Source organism: Microcebus murinus, chromosome 11, assembly GCF_040939455.1.
Source record: "Microcebus murinus isolate Inina chromosome 11, M.murinus_Inina_mat1.0, whole genome shotgun sequence".
Lineage (NCBI taxonomy): Eukaryota > Metazoa > Chordata > Mammalia > Primates > Cheirogaleidae > Microcebus > Microcebus murinus.
In genome coordinates, this window is record NC_134114.1 from 7,709,719 (window position 1) to 7,728,432 (window position 18,714).

General features: G+C 50.0%; 1 protein-coding gene across 2 annotated transcripts; it reads left to right on the top strand.

Annotated features, from left to right (window-relative positions):
* The first annotated feature begins 255 nt into the window (after nt 1-255).
* On the top strand, nt 256-18,348 carry ROPN1L (rhophilin associated tail protein 1 like). 2 transcript variants are annotated; one of them, XM_076007932.1, is made up of 6 exons: nt 256-375; nt 501-673; nt 4,284-4,407; nt 6,161-6,322; nt 15,093-15,268; nt 18,171-18,348. In XM_076007932.1, exons 2-6 carry the CDS (start codon nt 543-545, stop codon nt 18,232-18,234), a joined length of 657 nt encoding a protein of 218 aa, XP_075864047.1. In that variant the 5' UTR covers nt 256-375; nt 501-542; the 3' UTR covers nt 18,235-18,348. The 2 variants fall into 2 exon arrangements, with proteins under 2 accessions (XP_075864047.1, XP_012646600.1); XM_012791146.3 differs by having other exon boundaries at nt 257-375; nt 496-673.
* Nucleotides 18,349-18,714: the final 366 nt, after the last annotated feature.

The following is an 18,714-nucleotide window of genomic DNA, read 5'->3' on the forward strand; positions in this document are numbered from 1 at the left end:
CCCGAGTCGCCTCGCTTCTAGGCCTCACGCTGCCAGGGCGAGGGCAAGACTGGGTCCTCTGAGAATTCGCCGCTCACATTCCCCTTTGGGAAATGGACCCAAACGCCCTTCAGCCGCGGGAAACGCGGGGCTCGCGCAGCCCTCAAACCCCCGTTAGCGGCCGAAACGCTCCGGCGCCCGACCGCGCAGGCGCGTCCCCTTCCCGTCCCGCCCGGCTCGGGGCGCGTGCGCGCGTGCGCGCGGCCAGGGGCGGGGTCTCGCGTCCCGGTTGCCGGGATACCGAGACGCGCCGCTGGCGCTCGCGAGCTGCCGCGTCCCGGGCGTCGCTAGAGGGGCGGTTGGCCCTCATTGTGCGAGGAGGCCGAGGAGGAGCGGGTAAGCGCCTCCGCCGGCCGCTCGGGCCCCGCGAAGCCGGCCGTCCCCGGGGAGGGCGGGCGGCCCTGGCCGGCCCTGGGCGGCGCCGCCCGCGCTGACCGGCCGCCCCTCTCCCCGCAGCGCAGCACGCCTGATTCTCGCCAGCCGGGTCCCGTCTGCGGAGAGCGATGCCGCTCCCCGACACCATGTTCTGCGCCCAGCAGATCCACATTCCTCCGGAGCTGCCGGACATCCTGAAGCAGTTCACCAAGGCGGCCATCCGCACCCAGCCCGCCGACGTGCTGCAGTGGTCCGCGGGGTAAGCGCCCCCGCCGGGCGCGCCCGGGAGCCCTCCCCAGCGAGGCCGGCGCGACGCCCGCGCCCCGGCAGCGCCCGGCGACGCTCTCCCCCAGCGTCGGCGACGCCTGAGTGTGCGTGCAGGGACCCTAGGGTCTGGGCCGACGGGCGCTGACGAGCCAGAAGGCTCACTCACCTACAGAGTAGCCGAGAGCACTTCGTTTGTGATGATAGACCAGACACAGCAATTGCCTCGGGCAAAAAGTTTCTGCATTATGTTTTCTAAAAATCACACTATTACAGTCACTTTATCTGTGAAATAAGATTTTTTTTTTTTTAAAAAGAGGCATCTTTTAGCTATGTTTCTGGTCCACAGAGAATCCTCCCAGAGTTATGTAAATGTATTAGAACCGAAGGGCCAAAACCATACTGAGGTCTTTATCCCAAGACTGCAAAAGAGGAACAAACTCTGCCCAGCAGAGTTCACAGCGAGTGAACCTTCCCAGTTTGTTGCCACGAACATTCTGACCCTTTCCAGGGACAGACATTCCTAATCTTGAAGGCACGAGTCAAACAGACCTTAGAAGCGGTAAAACAAATGCTTTTGGTTTTGCAGGAGAGTTCTTTGCCCCTTGTCACTGAACAGACATAGAACAAAAGCCCACTTTTATGATGCCAACAGGCAGTATAGGTGTACATTTAAATGTTTTAGTCACCAGCATGTCCTACTTTGCTGGCCTTCTCTAAGCTGTATAATCAAGATGAATTGTGTGCGGGCGGTGGTGGTATAGCGGGGAGCATAGCTGCCTTCCAAGACGAATTAGTTTCCTTTGGCTGCTGTAATGAATAGCCACCAAGCTTGAGGTTTAAAACAACAGACATATATTCTTACAGTTGGGAGGCGGGAAGTCCACAGTGAGTTTCACTAGGCTACAATCAAGGTGCTGGCAGGCTTTGCTCTTTCAGGTGGTTCTTGGGAGAATCCAGTCCATTTCCTTGCTTTCTCCAGGTTCTAGAGCTGCATTCCTGTACTCCTTGGCTAACAGCCTCTTCCTGCATTTTCAAAGCCAGCGTCTTCAAATATCCATCTTTCTGCCTCCCTCTTCTTAGGACACTTGTGAACACATTTAGGAGCCATCCAGATAATCCAGGACAATTTTCCCATCTAAGATCCTTAATCAATCTGCCAAGTCCCTGTTACCTTGTAAAGTAACATAAACAGGTTCCAGGGCTTAGGACCTGGATGTCTTTGGTGCTGTCATTTAACCTACCAACAGAGCTACTGGTCAATCCAGTGCTTGCCTTCTGAGAAACACTTTTGTCAATTGCTTCTGAAAGATTCTGTCAAGGTTGTTGCTAAAAAAAAAAATTATGGCCTCCAGTTTTGAACATTATTCAAGCCTTAAGTAAAAGACAGGATTTATAAGACTTTATTTGCACTCTACAAAAAATTCTAAGATTTAGCAACTTTTTTCTTGGAATATTACATTTGGTAATACTTTAGAAACAGTTATTTTAAGCTTCACTTTAGAAGGCTTGATTGAGAACTTTCTGAACGCTCCATTCTGCTAGTATCTCTCAAGAACAATTTTTGGATTTAGGAGAAAACACAGGGATTATTCATTAGGCAATGTGTATGTAATGGGCTCAAATGTGTCCCAGTTCTCACAGAATTTAATCTTTAAGAGAGAGATGTTCATAAGTAGCTTGAGTTAAGGGGGAACTTGGTAAATGCATAAATGAAGGGTCATAGAAGTTGAGCAGAGGGTGACTTGGTCTTTGAAAGATTTCAAAGTGGGGCTCAGGCAAGGCGGAGAGTATTCCAGGCAGAGGAAGCAGCACAAGGAGCGGGTGGGGACAGGAGGAAAAAAAAAACAACAACTAAAAATGAAACAGAAAACCAGGATGCATATGAAAGTAACTCTTCTATAGAATACTTAGATAGGCAATCCTGTTTCCTCGGTTAGGGTTCTTTCCAAATGAGGTTTTCAGCTGGCCAAATATCAAAGATGAGCCAGTCTCTCTCACAAGCCTGTCTACTCCACTGTGATGTAACAGTCAGCTGGACCTCATTATGTTGTCATGCAGTTGTGCATCACACAGGACAATGGACACAAGAATTGGTCAAGCAATAAAGGCTGCTTTGGCACATGTGCCTAAGGGTACTGGCAGACAGTAACATGAGTTGCCTCTCCTCTGCAGCAGGCTTTCTCAGCTCAGCACTACTGACAATCAGAGATGAAGGGGCGGAGGGAAGGGGCTGCTGGCCTGCACCCACTAGATGCCAGTAGTACCACTCACCCTCTGCTGTGACAGCAAAAAAGTCTCCAGAAATTACCAGATGTGGGTGGGATGGGGTGTGTGAAATGACCGCCTGTTGAGAACCCTTGCTTCAGAGGCCATTGCTAGCCTGGTGACCCCGATGGTCAGCTATGAGGAATAACTTCCATGAAATAGGTGAAACCCTCCATTAGGAGCAATGTGGCAAAACAAAGCACCCATCCCTCACCCCAGCCCCAAGGATCTTAGATGGGTCTTCAGGTCCACGTTGGTCTAACTCACTGCTGCCTTTGTTTTGACTTTTCCTCAAGTCATTAACAAAACTACAAAATGTAACTGAAGTTGTCTTCCATGCATGAAAACAAAAATTTTCATGGTGAAAAGAGAGAGGGCAAGATATGAAATTTTTTTTAGTCCAACAAATATCCATTTATCCATATTGATCTGTTACATAGTAGTTAGAATATTTCTAATTACTTGTGCCTTTTACATTATTACCTGTGGCCCTGGTGGAAGATTTAGTGTTCATTTTCCTGGATGTGCCATCTCTTTTTGTCATGTTAAAGTTGTTAGAGCAGGAAATGACACGGTGTCAGCCTTGGCCACCTCTGGCAGATGCAACCAGGGGAGTGAGTTTTGCAGAAGGACCTGCCTGGCCCATTCCCTTTGTTCTCTTTGACAGTGTGCCAAACTGTTTCCATGATCCCTCCCCTCCCCAACATATGCAGCAATATCAGTGACCCAGAAAGGAACACTTTAGGGGGAAAGTAGCAGGCAGGAAGGTGGGAGAGAAGCCAGCATCTGACATTCCCAGTGTAGAAATAGATGGCTTGTGTGTTGTTCTTGGGCTGCCTGAGAGCTGGGTATGCAGACATGCTTAAAGTTAAACACTTCAAAGAGCAGCACGACCAGGAAAAGGGAAGAACAAGCCCAAACTGTCCAGAGTAGGATGATGATACTATGACATTGCATTTAGATCACTCCAGGCTCTGGGATCTCCTACCTCCTTTGGTGATATTTCAGAAACACTCATAGCATTTGCTTGATAAGAATAGCACATGTTCAGTCAGCGTGAGTGCCAGCCACTGTGCCAGCCCTTTCTCACTCGGTGCTCCTGAGACCCCTAAGACAGGGACTCTCATTATCTCCACTTTCCAGACAGACAAACTGAGGCAGGCAGAGAAGGTTAAGTCAGAGAACTAAGTGGAGGAACCAGGACGTAAGCTGGAGCTGTTGGACTTTAGGGCTCTTTTCCCTAATCACTGTTGTTTTCCTGGGTTGTATGAGAAACCACATTGCACAAGGTGCTTTTTGTGTATTGACGAGGCTTCACAGATGTGTGTTGTTATTAGATATTTTACAGCTTTGTCAAGAGGAGATCCACTTCCTATAAAGGACAGACTCGAAATGCCCGTGGCAACCCAGAAAACAGACACAGGCCTGACTCCAGGACTCCTGAAAATTTTGCACAAGCAGGTATGAGAGTGTCTAGATCACCAGTCACCTGGCGTTTCTTCACTGTTTCCTGCACCTTTCATAGCCCGATGACACAGCAGGGCCCACCGCATAAGCACACGACAGAACCACCCGGAAGCCCTGCTTTTCCCTGCCAAGGAGCTTCAGGGTTTTTTCAATTAAGGACTTTGTTGTATTCAGTGGGCTTTCTCTAGTTTACATGACCTGAAATAGCTAGTCATGAATAGATTTTAGAAAAGTGAAATGTAGTTTCTTTTCAATACAAAATTAAGATGATACTAGATTCTGCTGGACAAAAAAATACGAAATTCCAGAATCATGTGCTACAAGTCCGTTTTTGTAGTACATGTTTATAAAAGTTGTGTGCATGTTAAAGTAATAATCTGCCTTCTTTATCTGAAAGACAGAGTTGCCCTTTTGCACCCCACAGTGGGCAGTGGCCTGTGGTTTCCAGTTCTCCTGAGAGCCTGGGCTGATAGGCAGCTCCGTCCTGCCTTGCCCCAGGAGCCCTCGCGTTCCTTCTCCCTGCGCACCATCTTGAATTTAGAGGAATTAAGTTAATAGAATTAACTTAATTAACTGAATTAAGTTAATAGAAAGTGTAGTGTGGAGCAAGGTTTGGCATTCCTGGTGTGGCTAAAAATGATGCCAGTGGTATAACCTTGATTTAAAAGTTGTTGGTTCCCACGGACATTTGTGCTCCTGTGCAGGACACGTTGAGTTGGGGAGACAGAGCTTTTTCATGGCTCTCTATCTTAGGAACCGTTGAACGGTGAGGCTTGGGAACAGCCACGCTACAGCTGCTCAGAGCTTTTTTACTCAGGATACTACCAGCACATCACTGAATTATCAATTTTCATAGACTCTTTAAAATAGTAGAAGAAACACATTTATTTTCAGTTTTAAGATTTCTCCTTTTTAACTATTAACATGTTTAACCACTTCGGTACGAGCGTCGACTGTAATCGATAGCCACAGATGAACGTGCACAGCCGAGCGTCGTGTCGACCTTCGCCGACAGCGGTGATATGGCCGAGCGTTGACTTTAGTCGACAGCCAAAAGCTTTTACTTTTATAGCTTTTATTAGAATTAATTATAATTTTTCATTTATCAATAAAATCGTGAACATTTAAAAATAACATAATAAAAACATGTATGTATATGTTACCTATTCTGATTTACATGACAAGTAAAGCTGCCTGTAAAGCAAAACAAGCTTTCAGTGCTTTAAAGCTTTCCTCATCACACGAGCAAAACGGATTCGTTGTCAATGCACAGCACAAACTATCGTGTGGACTATGAGTGCCGGCTGTGGGCAAGGTTTCGCGGCTGGTGTGCGCTGTACCGAAGTGGTTAAAAATCCAGGGGCTGGATTTTTAAATGTTTTTATTTTATTTGTTGAGGTTTGGTCTTTATTGTAAAGTGTTTGAGACAGACAGTAGAGAATCATATACCCAATGTCTGTATGCCCATTTTATTAGATCATAATGTTATGCCATTGTCCATTGTCCTTTTGTCTTTTAAGAAATAACATGTTGCTGATATGGAGCTAGCCGCCACCTTCCCTGCCTGTGTTCCTCTCCCCCCCTCCCTCCGCAGGGCTGACACAATTCACTGTCCTGAGTTTAGAGTTCATCTTTCCCCTGCACTGGGTGGGTTACTTCCTGTATGTTTAAGTATTCACAAGCATTATATTGTTTCATAGGTTTTTAGAACTCACATGAACTGTGTCATACTGTGTTTTCTAAACAGTGTAGCCACAAGCAGGTGGTGGATTTAGCAGATCTTGAGCAGAAGTGGAAAAATTTGTGCCTACCAATAGAAAAATTCAGAGCTGTCTTGGAGCTGGATCCTTGCAAAAAGCAAATTGAGTGGATCAAATTCTTAGCACTTGGATGTAGCACGCTTGGTGGGGTATGTATCTATAAATAGCATATTAGTAATTCTGTGTAATCATAGGCCTTGCTTAAAAATAACTTAGGTTTCAGTAACTAAAAGAAACACTTTCATTACTTTAGTAACTTTGTCTTAGAAAAGCAGCTTTTTTTTTGCCCCACCAGTCTATTATATTTTCAGGCATATATTTATTTTAATTTACAGAAATTAAATACTTATGAATACCTCAATTTAAAAGATGTTAACAGTAGATGACAGATATGGATACTATTAAAACGTGTTTAGGTTTTAGAAGAGAATGCAATCAATGACTTTTTAAAACTGTGCATCATTTTATAAACCAATAATACTTGTCTTCCTCTTCTATGGAAAGAGGCATAAAGTTATTTTCTACTTTAGTTAAAATCTATTGTTAATAACTCATCCATACAGTGAGGTTTTGCTGATGTTAAAATGTCACCCAGACAACTTAGGAATAAGACATGGATGACCCTAGACTCCATGCGATGTGACAGGCGGGGAACCTGGGAGGTCAGGGTGCGCGGCCGGGCAAGGCTGGGGTGGGGAGATGTTGGCAGGACTTCCTCTGGAAGTCTAGAATCTCTCTTTTCAGCTGAAGCGTTTGAGTTGTGCTGTGAGACGTGGTGGTGAGCGAGGGAACCATGACCACACCAAGCTTACGGAGACACGGGGGGTTGGGAAAGAGAACTGGCCCCCTCACCGTGTGGGTGAACTGTTTTGTCTCCCCTCCCTTCAGTCTGTGGAGCCCACAGTCCATAATTGAGTGATTCGTAATCCCTGCTTCATGCGTGGCACACACTCGTCTTTGAGTCCTTGCATTTGCCTCTTCAGTTCAATTTTAATTTTTAAAGATTCCTTGATGTGGTAAACACCCACGAACCTACCCAGCGTGGTCCCTAACACTCCGACAGTGCCTCCCGGCCACCTGTGTTCTCTTCTCCCGTCCCATCGTCCTGCCCAGCGGCCTGAAGCTCGTGCTTCCCGTTCCCATGCCTTGTAAAAAAAATACTTCTGTATGTACCCAAGAAATACATTATTGAATTTGAGTTGGTTTTGATGCGATGAAAAGATAATTGTGTCGTTAGTAATCTTTTGGAACCTTTGTCCCTCTGTATCATTACAGACCACTGTGGTTCACTCATTTCCTCTGCTGGGTGGTGTCCGCTATGCCAACACTTTGGGGCTGGCTTGTTCTCTTGATGGCCCCCGTGGGAAGCTCTGTACCCTCAGTGCAGGCAGGGGGCAGGCTGGGGCTGCGCAGTGAGCAGCAGGTCTGTTGTGTGACTGGCCCGAGGCAGTGTGGGTGTTTCTGTGAGCTCTGGACCAGCCGTGCCAGGGCCTGGACCCTGGCAGACCCGCTTTCCTCCAGCAGCAAAGACAGGCTCGGATGACACCAAGGGAGTCTCTCAGGGGGGTATTATTGGGAAGAACAGAGACAAAATAAATTTAATTATTGGAGACACTTGTATGTCACTTTGCTCATCTGGAACTCTGTGAAATCAAGATTTTAGTGATAAAAATTAGTATCTCATATTTGAATTAATGTTTATGGTATCTGCCTCTATCTTTAGTAGTGAAATTTTGATTTTAACAATGATGACAGAGAGTAGAATAATTCATGTTTTTCGGTCCATCTTTGTAATTTCCACCTCCCTAATCATGAAAATTAAGCACTAGATTTAAAACAAAAGTGCATCTACTTTGGAAAATCAGGTCTCTTGTCCATATACACAGGATGACACTAGATGGAGACATTTTGTTACGGGTGGAGCTTTGCCTTACAGACTGAATACTGGGGAAGAGATATCACAAACAATGTGGGGTCTTTTATTTCCTTCTTATATGTTACTTGATATTATAGTAAGGAATAAATATACATCAAGAAGCATACTTGTGGGTCGCTGTGGGTTCCTGCCTGTTTCCTAACTGAAGCCACCGTGGGCAGTAGGGCTCGCTGTTTGCCCTTGACTCCTTTCTTGGGTGCCTGCGGCCCCTTCTTGGCCGTGGAAAGCCCCCGGCTACCTCTGCTCTGGTCCAGCGTGGCTCTCAGCTCAGGGGTCAGGTTCAAGTGTGACAGCTGATCCTCTCCTCCCCCAGAGGAATGTGAGGTTGCCTGGGGTTCATGTTTACTGCGAGAGGTGCCTGCTCTGCCCTGGCCTCCACTGGCCCCACAGGAGCTGGCCATGTGTTGACACTCCCATCTCTGTGCACATGGGGACGGGAGGCACCCAGCCAGCCAGGCTTGGTGTGGAGCTTGTGTTGCTGACGGCATGTTGGCCTTGGGCAGCTTGGAGGTGCACCAAGAACACGAAGCTATGAGTTCAAGGAGGTGTTTCTTCATGTAGTTTGGCGTCATAGCATTTATTTTTATGCTTTTCAAAAATAGCTACAAAGAGGAGGAAATGAAGAAGTGAAGTGAGATGAGAAGTAATTTGTAATGGGCTACTGCTGCTTAAGTTGTTTTCACATAGGATGCTGTAAAATTGGCATGTAGTTGCTGCCTACATGAACACAATAGGTATTATTCCTACTTCCTACATCCATGGCATTCGTATGCTTGTGGCAGATATATACTCTGTGCTTTTAAATTTCTCTTAGAAATCGCTCTACTCAAATTAATTGAGTTCAAGATCTCTAAAAAGACTGGAAACCTCTGCTTAAATTTCTGAGTCATATGTATCATTCCTTCATTTCTTCATTCCACAATTGTTTACCAAGCACTGCTTTGAGCTAGGCCCTGTTGGAAGTGCTGAAGGTTCTGGAGTGGACAACATTGGCAAGTATTCCCGGGCTGTTTGAGCGGATTGCTGTAGTTACTACCAAAAGCTACCAGTTTGGATGAAGGGGCATTGTGGGCAGCCCTGGCAGGTGAACGTGGGTGTCAGATGATTCCTGTTGCCCTTCCCAAGGTCTTGGTATGCTTGCCTGGTGAAACAGTCACATTTATATGTTGTGACTTTTATCTTTACACTTCTGCCATGCCATTTATGATCCTAAGCATTAAAGCTGTAGCTCAAAATGTCTTGTTTTGTTTTTTAAGCACAGAGATTTTTTTTTTTAACATAAAATCATGAACTGAGGTCTTCCATCCCGCCATGCACTGGCAGGGGCAATCCATAAATGATAAAAAACACACAGTGAAACAAGTAACGGGGACTTTAGTCAGACTTTTAAATGCATTTGGACTTTATTAATCACAGGAGCATCTCTCTCTTCTTACAACTACAAATAAGCACGTGTCTAATGCGGTTTTCCATGTGAACATAGTGCTGACGATGGGCATGATTCCTAGCGCTCTCACCGTGGGCCCCGTGTGCAGGGCCCTTTGTGTGTAGTCTCTCTCATCCTCCCAATGCGCCTCTGAAGAAGGTACTATTTGCCCAATTTTAGGCTGGTGCGTGTGGCAGAGGTAGGCCAAGTAAGCCATAGCAGGTGACTTGGAAGTGGGAGCTAGAGTGACCCCTCCCAGTGTCTCTGTAGCCCCAAAAGTGTGTGGCCCACAGGTTAGGACCACCTTAGAGGTCACGCCTGTGATTTCCTGTCTAGAGAGTAACAACTCCCAAGGATGTTCCTTAATATCATTTTGTGTCCTAAAATGATTCAAACCTGAGAAAAGCATTCACCATCAGCCTCTAACAGCTCTCACTTCGGAGTTCTTCGAATGTGGCCCCTTAGAGCTGCGCTGTAGCAGTTGGATCTGGTGTCTTTGACCCATTGCTGCACGCTGTTGTCCCAGTGTGGCAGCCGTCTGTCCCAGTAACCGCGGCTGCATCCTAGCTTATTCCCTACCGCTTTCCTTTCAGGTTTCCCCAACTGGGGTTCAAAAGCCCATTCTAAGATGTGCACGAAAGACCAACAAGGTTCCTTTTATCCGCTGTAGCAGTGAAAAGATACAGCTACCCATCATGAGTGTGAGCCTCGGGCCACAAGCACACTTAGTCAACTGCCCCCCAAGGAGGAAGGAGCCGCTCCTGGGCTCTCCCCAGCTGCCCCATTGCTTCCATCTCTCCCTGGGTAGGAAAGCGAGGGCGTGAGCTCCCACCAGCTCACCACCGTCCCTCTGGAGAGTGTCATGAATCAGCTGCTGCTGGCCATCGTGGACCCCGGTCCGGGCCTGCACAGCGACATGGGCAGCATCCGGCTAGACAGGTCGGCTTCGCTCTGGGACCATAACCCAGCCACCTGGCTGGGGGCTCCTTCTAATTTGGGACCTCCCACCCTCACTGGCCACAAGCCCTAGAACTGTGTTTTAACTTAGAGAACAGATGAGGATAATAAAATAAGATGAAAAGGCTCTTAGGCTTTTAAAAGTGCCAGGTTGGGTCAGTGCCGCTGCTTCACTGTACGGCCCGTGTCCACCCTAAGCGCAGGCGGGCCACACCTCAGGGAGCAGGACTTCCTTTGTTTGATTCTGTGGAAAGTGGTTCAAGATACTGGTCACATTTTTGGTTCCCAGGCTTGCTAAAAGGCCCCCTAGGGGAGGTGTGAGGTGACTCTGCTCTTCAGAGGCTTCGAGTGTCATTATAAGAGCAGATATAATTCTGAAACGGTGAAAAATCCCACAGAATTGGCACACTGAAAATGCTCAGGAAGGAGTAGGTTTTTCGCACATCTCCATTTTAATTTCAGATTATGGATCAGGTGTAGATACTTGGTTAAAATCAAAGCATAGCTTGCCAGTCACCTCTGCCTGGCATGTTTTCCGTACGCAAGAATAAACTGGCAAGGGGCAGGAGGTTAGCAAGGGCGCCGCCTGCCTCGGAGAGGGCCCCCGGCTGCTGAGCAAGTCACCATGCCATGAGCAACCCTTTGGGGTTGAGAAATGTGTTTATAAGAAACGTAACTCTCGGCGCAGGATCGAGCAAATTGCCTTATGTATCCTTTTGGATATAAAAATTGCTGCGATCTTATTGTCAGAAACGTTGACATCAGTAGTGTCATCACGCCTTTGCAGAGGCAGTGATGCTAGAATGTTTTGATGTATTTTTCCTTAAATACCTCTTCCTCTGAAGCCTTTGAACAGCATGTTACGCAGATCTCATCTGCCTGCTCGACCCACGCCAACTGCTTCCTCCCGGTTCCTCCGAGACTCTGCACGTGACAGTGACTTGCTTCCATTTGTGCTGGATGTAAAAGTAAATTCTAGCACAACATGTCTTTGGAAGTTTCAGGCAAGGAACATGGATTGTAAAATACGCTTTACTTTTAGCGAATCCTCTCTCCAGGGCAGTCTTTTAAAGGAGTGACTCGTGCAGTCGTCTTTGGAGAGCTGTCTGCTGCTCTGCGGAACGAGCACAATCCGTTTTTCTAATTAGAGCGTCATTTCGCCTCTTAGAGGCAAGCTCACACCAGAACTGTGTGCCATCCGCCCTCGGCTGTATGTTGCAGCCAGGGCCACCAGTCCTGGCTCACGTGGGAAGTGGGATTCCAGAGTGAAAATGGGAGGAAACACCATGGCAGGCCCGCTGGACAGATGCCTGGGTCCCAGCTGAGGGCGATAGGGAGATGAGTTGTGTTCAGGCCTTCACCGCCTCCAGCCGAATGTCTGGATCCCAGAGTGGGGCGGCCTCTCTGCCCTGCGTCTCGCTCCCCCAGCCAGCCCAGGGGCTGCTACAGGCGGTGCAATGTGTGGGGGTCACCAGAAGGAGCTCAGAGGCACAATGGCTGCATTCTAGGTGACCTTGGGCCATCCCCGAATCTGTCAGGGCCCCGCAGTCCTCGTGTGTGAGCCAAGGATAAGCGCAGTGCTCACCGAGAGGAGCAGAATGGGGACCCCCGTCAGGCTCTGGCCCCTGCCTGGGACACGGCACGTGCTCCGTCTGTGCTGGTTGGTAGCCCTGTTCCTAGCGCTCGTCATTCTGGGTGAGGACTGCAGCTCAGTCCTGCAGCCCAGGGCGGGCTCAGAGCCTTTGCACATCCCCAGGGACATCGGGTTTCTTTCTCAGCACAGCCCCTGTTCCATCGCACAGCCCTGGTGTGGCTTTGCCCAGCACTCTTCCTACGTCTGCAGCCTTCCTATGGGGACTTGCTCTGCCCCATCCACTGTTTTTCTTCCCACTCGTTCCTCCTGTGTGTGGCCCTGCACTCATTCCTGTGGGCAGCGCCCTGGGCGACTCTGCCTGGCTTGGGAGGCTTGCTGCCCACGGTGGCTCCGAGTGGCTGCACTCTGTCCCCTTACAGGAGCAGTCTGGCGAATGCTTCAAGCCTGCTCTCTGGGGGAAAGCCCTCATTTGCAGTGCTTGCCAATTAATGTGGTGTAAATACTCCCGCCACGGCTGATTTCAGGCTACAGCGTGAAGCCATCCAGCTTGCAGAATTCCTGGAAATTTAACAGTTGGCTCCAGCACACCACTGCTGTGCGGAAACCTAGTACCGAGCCCCAGTCCTCATCGTTCTTGGCCTTTCTGGTCATTTGACACAGGCGACTGTTCTGTCCACCTTGAAAGGCTTTTCTTCACTCCCTGTCGACACCCCTGCCTGCTTTTCCTGCCCTCCCTGGCCGCCCTTTCTCCGCACTGGGCCGCACTGGCCCAGCTCTCCCCATGCCCTGTCCCCGCCACTCGGCGGTCTCCCTGGGCCCTTCGCTGTAAACGTCGTCTCACCGTGGGCTGGTGCTCTCGATGTGGCATTGCCAGCCCGAGGTCCTCAAGCCTCTTGCCCAAGGTCAGGCCTGGTGTCCACCTCAGTCGGCCCTCCACGTGGGGCCTGACGGACAGCCCAAGCTGAGCTGCTTGTCTCCCACCTGGAAATTGCCGTCCTCCCCCGCAACCCGGTCAGCAGCAAATCCACCCTTCCCAAGCTGCGGAGCACTTTACACCGTCTCGTCTCCCACCCGCATATCCAGATGTTGGTGAGTCCTGACTCCACCTTCAGGACAGGCGGGAGACCCCCCTCAGCCCTCCGGCTGCTGCCCCTGGGCTCTGGCCGGATTATTCTAGTAGCCTCCTCCCTGGGCTGCTCCTCCACCCTCATCACTGGGGCCACCTCTTCACACATGAGCCAGGGGGCCTCCCTAGGGACTCTCTGTAGCATTTCTTCTTGGTGTAAAACCCTTCAACACCCATAGGACGCAGGAAAGCCCAAGTCCTCCCTCGGCCTGTAGGGGCCCCAATGACCTGGCCCCCCAACCCTGCTGCCTCCTCTCCCACATTTCTGCCCCTCCCTTACCTGCACTAGCTACACAGAGCTCCTCACTGTTTGTGGAGCACAAGGCGGGGCACCTGGCCCCCTCCCAGCTTCCCACATGCTGCCTCCTTCCCTCTGAGTCTTTGCATGAATGTTACCTGCTCAGCTAGACTTTCCGAGACCACCTGATAGAAATGTCAGCCTCCACCCCCAGCACTTCCTACCCTGCTGCTCCAGGTATGCCCTCTTCTAGAACATTCCAGAATCCAGGTGTTGCTTGGCTCTCCCAACTAGACGGCGATCTCCGTGAGAGCAGGCATGAGTGTCAACTGCCACGTGCCTGTCCGTGGTAGGCGTTTGGCGACTATGGTGGGATTGAGGAGTAGGTGTTGTCCTGTGTGTGGAGCGAGGGTGTCACAGCTAACCGGCCACCTGCGAGTTCACCTTCCTTCCTCAGTAATAGCACGACAGCCCAGGCAGGTGCGAGAGGGTCACTCTGGCAAGGATGGGCTCCGAGAAAGGACTGGGGGTGGGGATGGGGACGTAGGTCCCTTGGGCCGCTTGTGGGATTAGATCACTGTCGTCCAGTGTGTCCCGGCCTGGGTAGTGAAGGCTGCAGGTCGTGGTGTCCTGGTGTGGAAGGAGGAAAGGAGATCTGGGCTATGCATTCTGGTTTTTAAAAGATAGTAATCTATCGTTACAGGGTTTTACCCCCTCCTTTTAAAAGAAAACGCTCCTTTTTTCACCAAGGATTGATTGAGCGAGTTGGAGGTGAGAGGCCGTGGGCCAGACGCCAGGCCGCCGTCAGTGGTGCCCAGGCCCACGCGGCTCCCGTGCTCAGAAGCTTCTGGTCTCCCGAGGAAGACCTTGGCTGTGGCTGACCCTGCCACCGAGCGTGAAGGGGAGGGCAGGGTGCCCTGGAGGATTATGCTGTGGCGGGAGGGCTGCCCCAGGATGGGCTGAAAGTGCAGGCTGGGGCTGCGGCCCGTCTGGGAGGAAGCAGAGTGGGAAGGAACGTGAGGGAGCTGCCTGGTCCGCAGAGGAGAAAGGCCCGGCACCGTCCTGGGCCCTCCACAGCCTGCTTGGGCAGGGGCCTCCTGGCAGACATGTGGGCCGCCCCACAGGCAACAACCCCGGTTGCTAGCAGAGTTTGCTCAGTCCCTGGGCACGTCCTTGGGTGTGTGTCTCTGGGCCTGACGGGGCCGCATGGGTCTTCATTGGCTTAGGAAGTCTGTTTTTAAAGACAATGATGCTTCCTCTTGTCCCTAACAGTCATTCTCATTTTAATATAAAATAAAATCTGTGAATTAAAATTTTTTTCTGGCCAGTGACATCCTGTTCAAACCTTCGTTTTTTTTTGTTTTTTTTTTAAGAGTCAGTGTCTTGCTCTACGTCGTCATCACAGCTCACTGCAGCCTCCAACTCCTGGGCTCAAGTGATCCTCCTGCCTCGGCCTCCCAAAGTGCTGGGACTACAGGTGTGAGCCATCACACCTGGCCTGACCTAATTCTTAATTTAGATGGAGAACTCTTGGAGAATTTCTGTAAAATATACTTGGGTGCTTATTCTGCTGGTGTCTGCTTTAAATTTTAGTGACTCCAGGAGTAACTGTCATTTTCCCACCTGGCTTGTGTGCTTGCAGTCGCTGAACACCGCGATGAAGCACCTGTGCGAGATCCTCACTGAAGACCCAGACGGCGGCCCTGCTCGCATCCCATTTGAGACTTACGCCTACGTCTACCGCTACTTGGCCGGCTTGGACCCGGACATCTCTGCTGGGGAGACAGAATACTATCTTACCAATTTAAAGGAAAGCATGTAAGTGTGTGCGCTCTGGGGTCCAGGTGTGCTGAGTGTGGGAGAATTTCCTTCCTGTCACTTCTCCCTCACAGGGAGAAACTCACACGGTTTCCCTCCACTCTCACACCACAACAACGATCGACACGGAAGACTTTTGTGACCAAATGTGGGGGTTTCTCCCCACCGACAAGCGAGCAATGGCTTCTGCAGCAGACACCAGCTGGGTGCCCTCTAATTGAGTTCCAACACTATCTACCTGGAGATGGCATCAGATCCCACAGGGTGAGGTCAGTCCCCAAGACTGGCCCCTCTTTCCGATGCCACTCGAGAGGCCCAGGTTGTTTCACCCGTGCTTCTGACTAGGAATCGGGGTTCCCAGGACCCCCTCTTTGGGTTTGATTAGTTTGCTGAAGTGGCTCACAGAGCTCAGGGAAACATGCGTGACAGTGTACTACAAAGGATATTTTAAGGGATACAAATAAACAGCTGATAGATGAAGAGATACTTAGCGTGAGGCCTGGAAGAGTCCTGAGCACGTGGAGTTGGGGGCACCACCCTCCCTGCACGTGGATGGGTTCTGGTCCACCTTCCTGTGGCCTCCACGTGCTCAGCTGTCCAGAAGCTCTCCATAGCCTGTCCACCTGGGCCTTTTGTGGAGGCTTCATTGGATAGACATGATTGATTAAACCAATGGCCACTGGGGATCAACTCAGCCTTCAGCCCCTCCCCCGTCCCTGGAGGTTGGGATGGGCTGGAAGTCCCAACCTTCCAATCCTGCCTTGGTCTTTCTGGTGACCGTCCCCATCCTAGAGCTACATAGGGGCTGCAGCCACCGGTCAACTTACTGGCGCACAAAATAGATCATTTTGGAAATTCTAAGGATCTTAGGAGTCACATGCCAGGAAATAAGTGGTGTCAGAGACCAAATATATATTTCACAATGTCACGTCTCTTCTGAGATAAATTTGTTCAATTAATTCTGCCTTTGCTGGGAGGTGAGCAGGCGCGCACTGCATACCGAGAGGCGTTGAGGTGGAGCTGCGTCTCAAAGACCAGCAGCAGCAGCAGGCGTCACCTGGGAAGGAGGCCTTTCCTCATCTGTGGCTCAGACCCGTGCAGGACTTAGGTTCAGTTTTCTTTAGACTCAGAGGGAGAGAACGTATCCTGTCCTTAAGAAAAGTTTATCCTCAGATTACCTCGATTACCTCGATTCCTGTTTACAGTATGTCAGATGGTTTTAAACTGTGGCATGTTGGAAAGTACAAAACAATTTGCTTCTCCTCAGTGAAATGTAGAAACTGATGACTGCTGCTGGACAGCCAGGCTTTAGTGCCAGGGACGCAGCGTCACCTGCAGAAACCTGAGGCCGTTCGTACACAGTTCTTGGTCTGATGAACTTGCTATGCGGCGCGTTGTACGTTGCATTTTTATATTGCATTTGCACCAGGCCACACGTGATTTAGACAGGCTCTGCTCCTGAGTGCAACTTGGTGCTAGTGTTTGAATATATTGCCCAGTGTTCTGCTCACCCATAATACTGTTTGAAAAGATGAACAAATCCTCCCTTGAAAGACTAGACTCAGAGGAGGAAGGAACAAAGCTCTTCTATCCTGCCTAAGTGCTTCATTTGTTCATTCCTCAAACAGTTACCAAATAGCTGCCTGTACTGCCTGTGGGGACGCCGAGGAAAAGCAGGCCCAGGCAGGTGGGGTGTGCAGAGGGGCAGTGGAGGCAGCCCAAGGGGACAGCCTCCAAGGGAGGGGGAGGGGTCTGGGCATGAGCAGGGCCCTGGGGGCCTCTGAGGGGCGAGCCTCAGGACTGGAGAGAAGGGTGGCCAGGTGAGGGGCAGGAAAGGGCCCGGCGCCTCCTGGCTCCAGCCCCTGGAGAACAAGAGAGACTGGGCCCTGGGACTGGGCCCTGAGGTTTTTTCCCAGCACTCCCTTCCCCCCAATCCCCGGGCCACCACCCCCAGAGTGCAGGTGGACGTTGGTCCCTGGGCCCCACACCTTTCGTCTTGAATAGTTCTCCCACGGTACAGTCTGCCGAGCACCTTCTCTGTGCCGGGCTCTGGTCCAGGTGCCCAGGATATAGTCAGTGAGACAGGCCATGCCCCTGACCCCGGTCACCCTGTGGCATGGACGGACACCAGACACAGATTCCGAGACAGCAGGTTGTGCTGAGTGCTACCAGGACCGTAGAGCCAGGATCGGGGGCGGATGGCGATGGGGGCTGGTCCCCCAGTCGTCCTTCCCCTGTGGTGCGCTGGCTGTGGGCTGTGCCTCTGGGCTCCATCGTCCCTGCCTTCTTGCCTGGTTCTGTCGTCCACCCCTGCTCTAACCCTCCCTCCTCGTCGGAGCTGGCTCCCAAGCTGCCCTTTTTCTCTGTGTCACTCCTGATGTCATCATCCTGGCTGACATCAGCGTCATGAGGGTGGTCCAGCTCTCACCTGCCTCCCGCAGCCTCTCCCTCTGCCCCACACTTCTGCGTCCCTCCCCTCACCTCCTGGCCCTCTCCCACCCTGCCCTCGCTGGGGGGCGCCCGTCCCTGGCCCTCTTCTCTCCCTTTTATTCACGGCCCTGGTTAATGCCCTGACCCGGTTAATGCCGCCCTGGGACACCAGCCCCAGACTTGGACCCCGCTGGGCGTCGTCACACCCTCTACTTGCCTGAGACCACAGGTTATTAAGAAAGAAAAATTATGAATATAATACTGATATTTTTGCCTAAAATAAATGTACAGTTATTGTACATTTTGTATAAGAAAATAGAATGCTTTATTTTGGAGGTAAGAATTACTGATAAGAGATCATAAATAACAGTTTTTTAAGGTAAGCCTTTTAAATTATATTGCATGTTATAAAAACTTTACTAATGTACTGTGAGAAATGACTGATAAGTGTCTTTGTCTGTTTCCAATTCAGAGAATCTAGAAAGAATGGCATGATAGGACTTTCAGATTTCTTCTTTCCAAAGCGGACAGTTTAGAAAACCTCGAAGACTCTGAAGACATAGACCATTAATACAGAGAAGAACACATTTTAATGTCAAAGTAGTGCTTTTTAAAACCTTGGCACCAAATACAGCTTGTTATTAACCACATGCATCTGTAGTGTGAGTTTTTCTCTTCGTGGAAATTTAGTATGACAGATGCTTCGTGGGGCCTGTTTAATTATTGCTCTTCACTCTGTCTTGTAAGGACCTGAGGTGTAAGAAATTCGTAGCAGTAAAATAATCTCTTTTAGTAAAGAAGTCTGTTTGGAGACTGCAGAGTAGCAGGGAGGATGGGCAGTTAGAAAAGTGGCTTTTCTCTTTCTTGGTTCAAAGCTGGTGACTGGCAGGAATGCAGACGACCTTGCTCTGTGCTCCCTGCTGACCGCTCCTGGCAGATGTGCTCAGCAGAGGCCTGATGTTCTCTGAGGAGGGGGGGCCCTGGGGTGCCCTGCTTCTAGAGCATGCAGGGCTGGG

Coding starts and splice junctions, on each gene's coding strand:
- ROPN1L (XM_076007932.1), top strand. CDS start 543: ATGCCGCTCCCCGACACCATGTTCTGCGCCCAGCAGATCCACATTCCT. Junction 674..4,283: donor GTGCTGCAGTGGTCCGCGGG/GTAAGCGCCCCC, acceptor TGTTGTTATTAG/ATATTTTACAGCTTTGTCAA. Junction 15,269..18,170: donor ACCAATTTAAAGGAAAGCAT/GTAAGTGTGTGC, acceptor TTTCCAATTCAG/AGAATCTAGAAAGAATGGCA.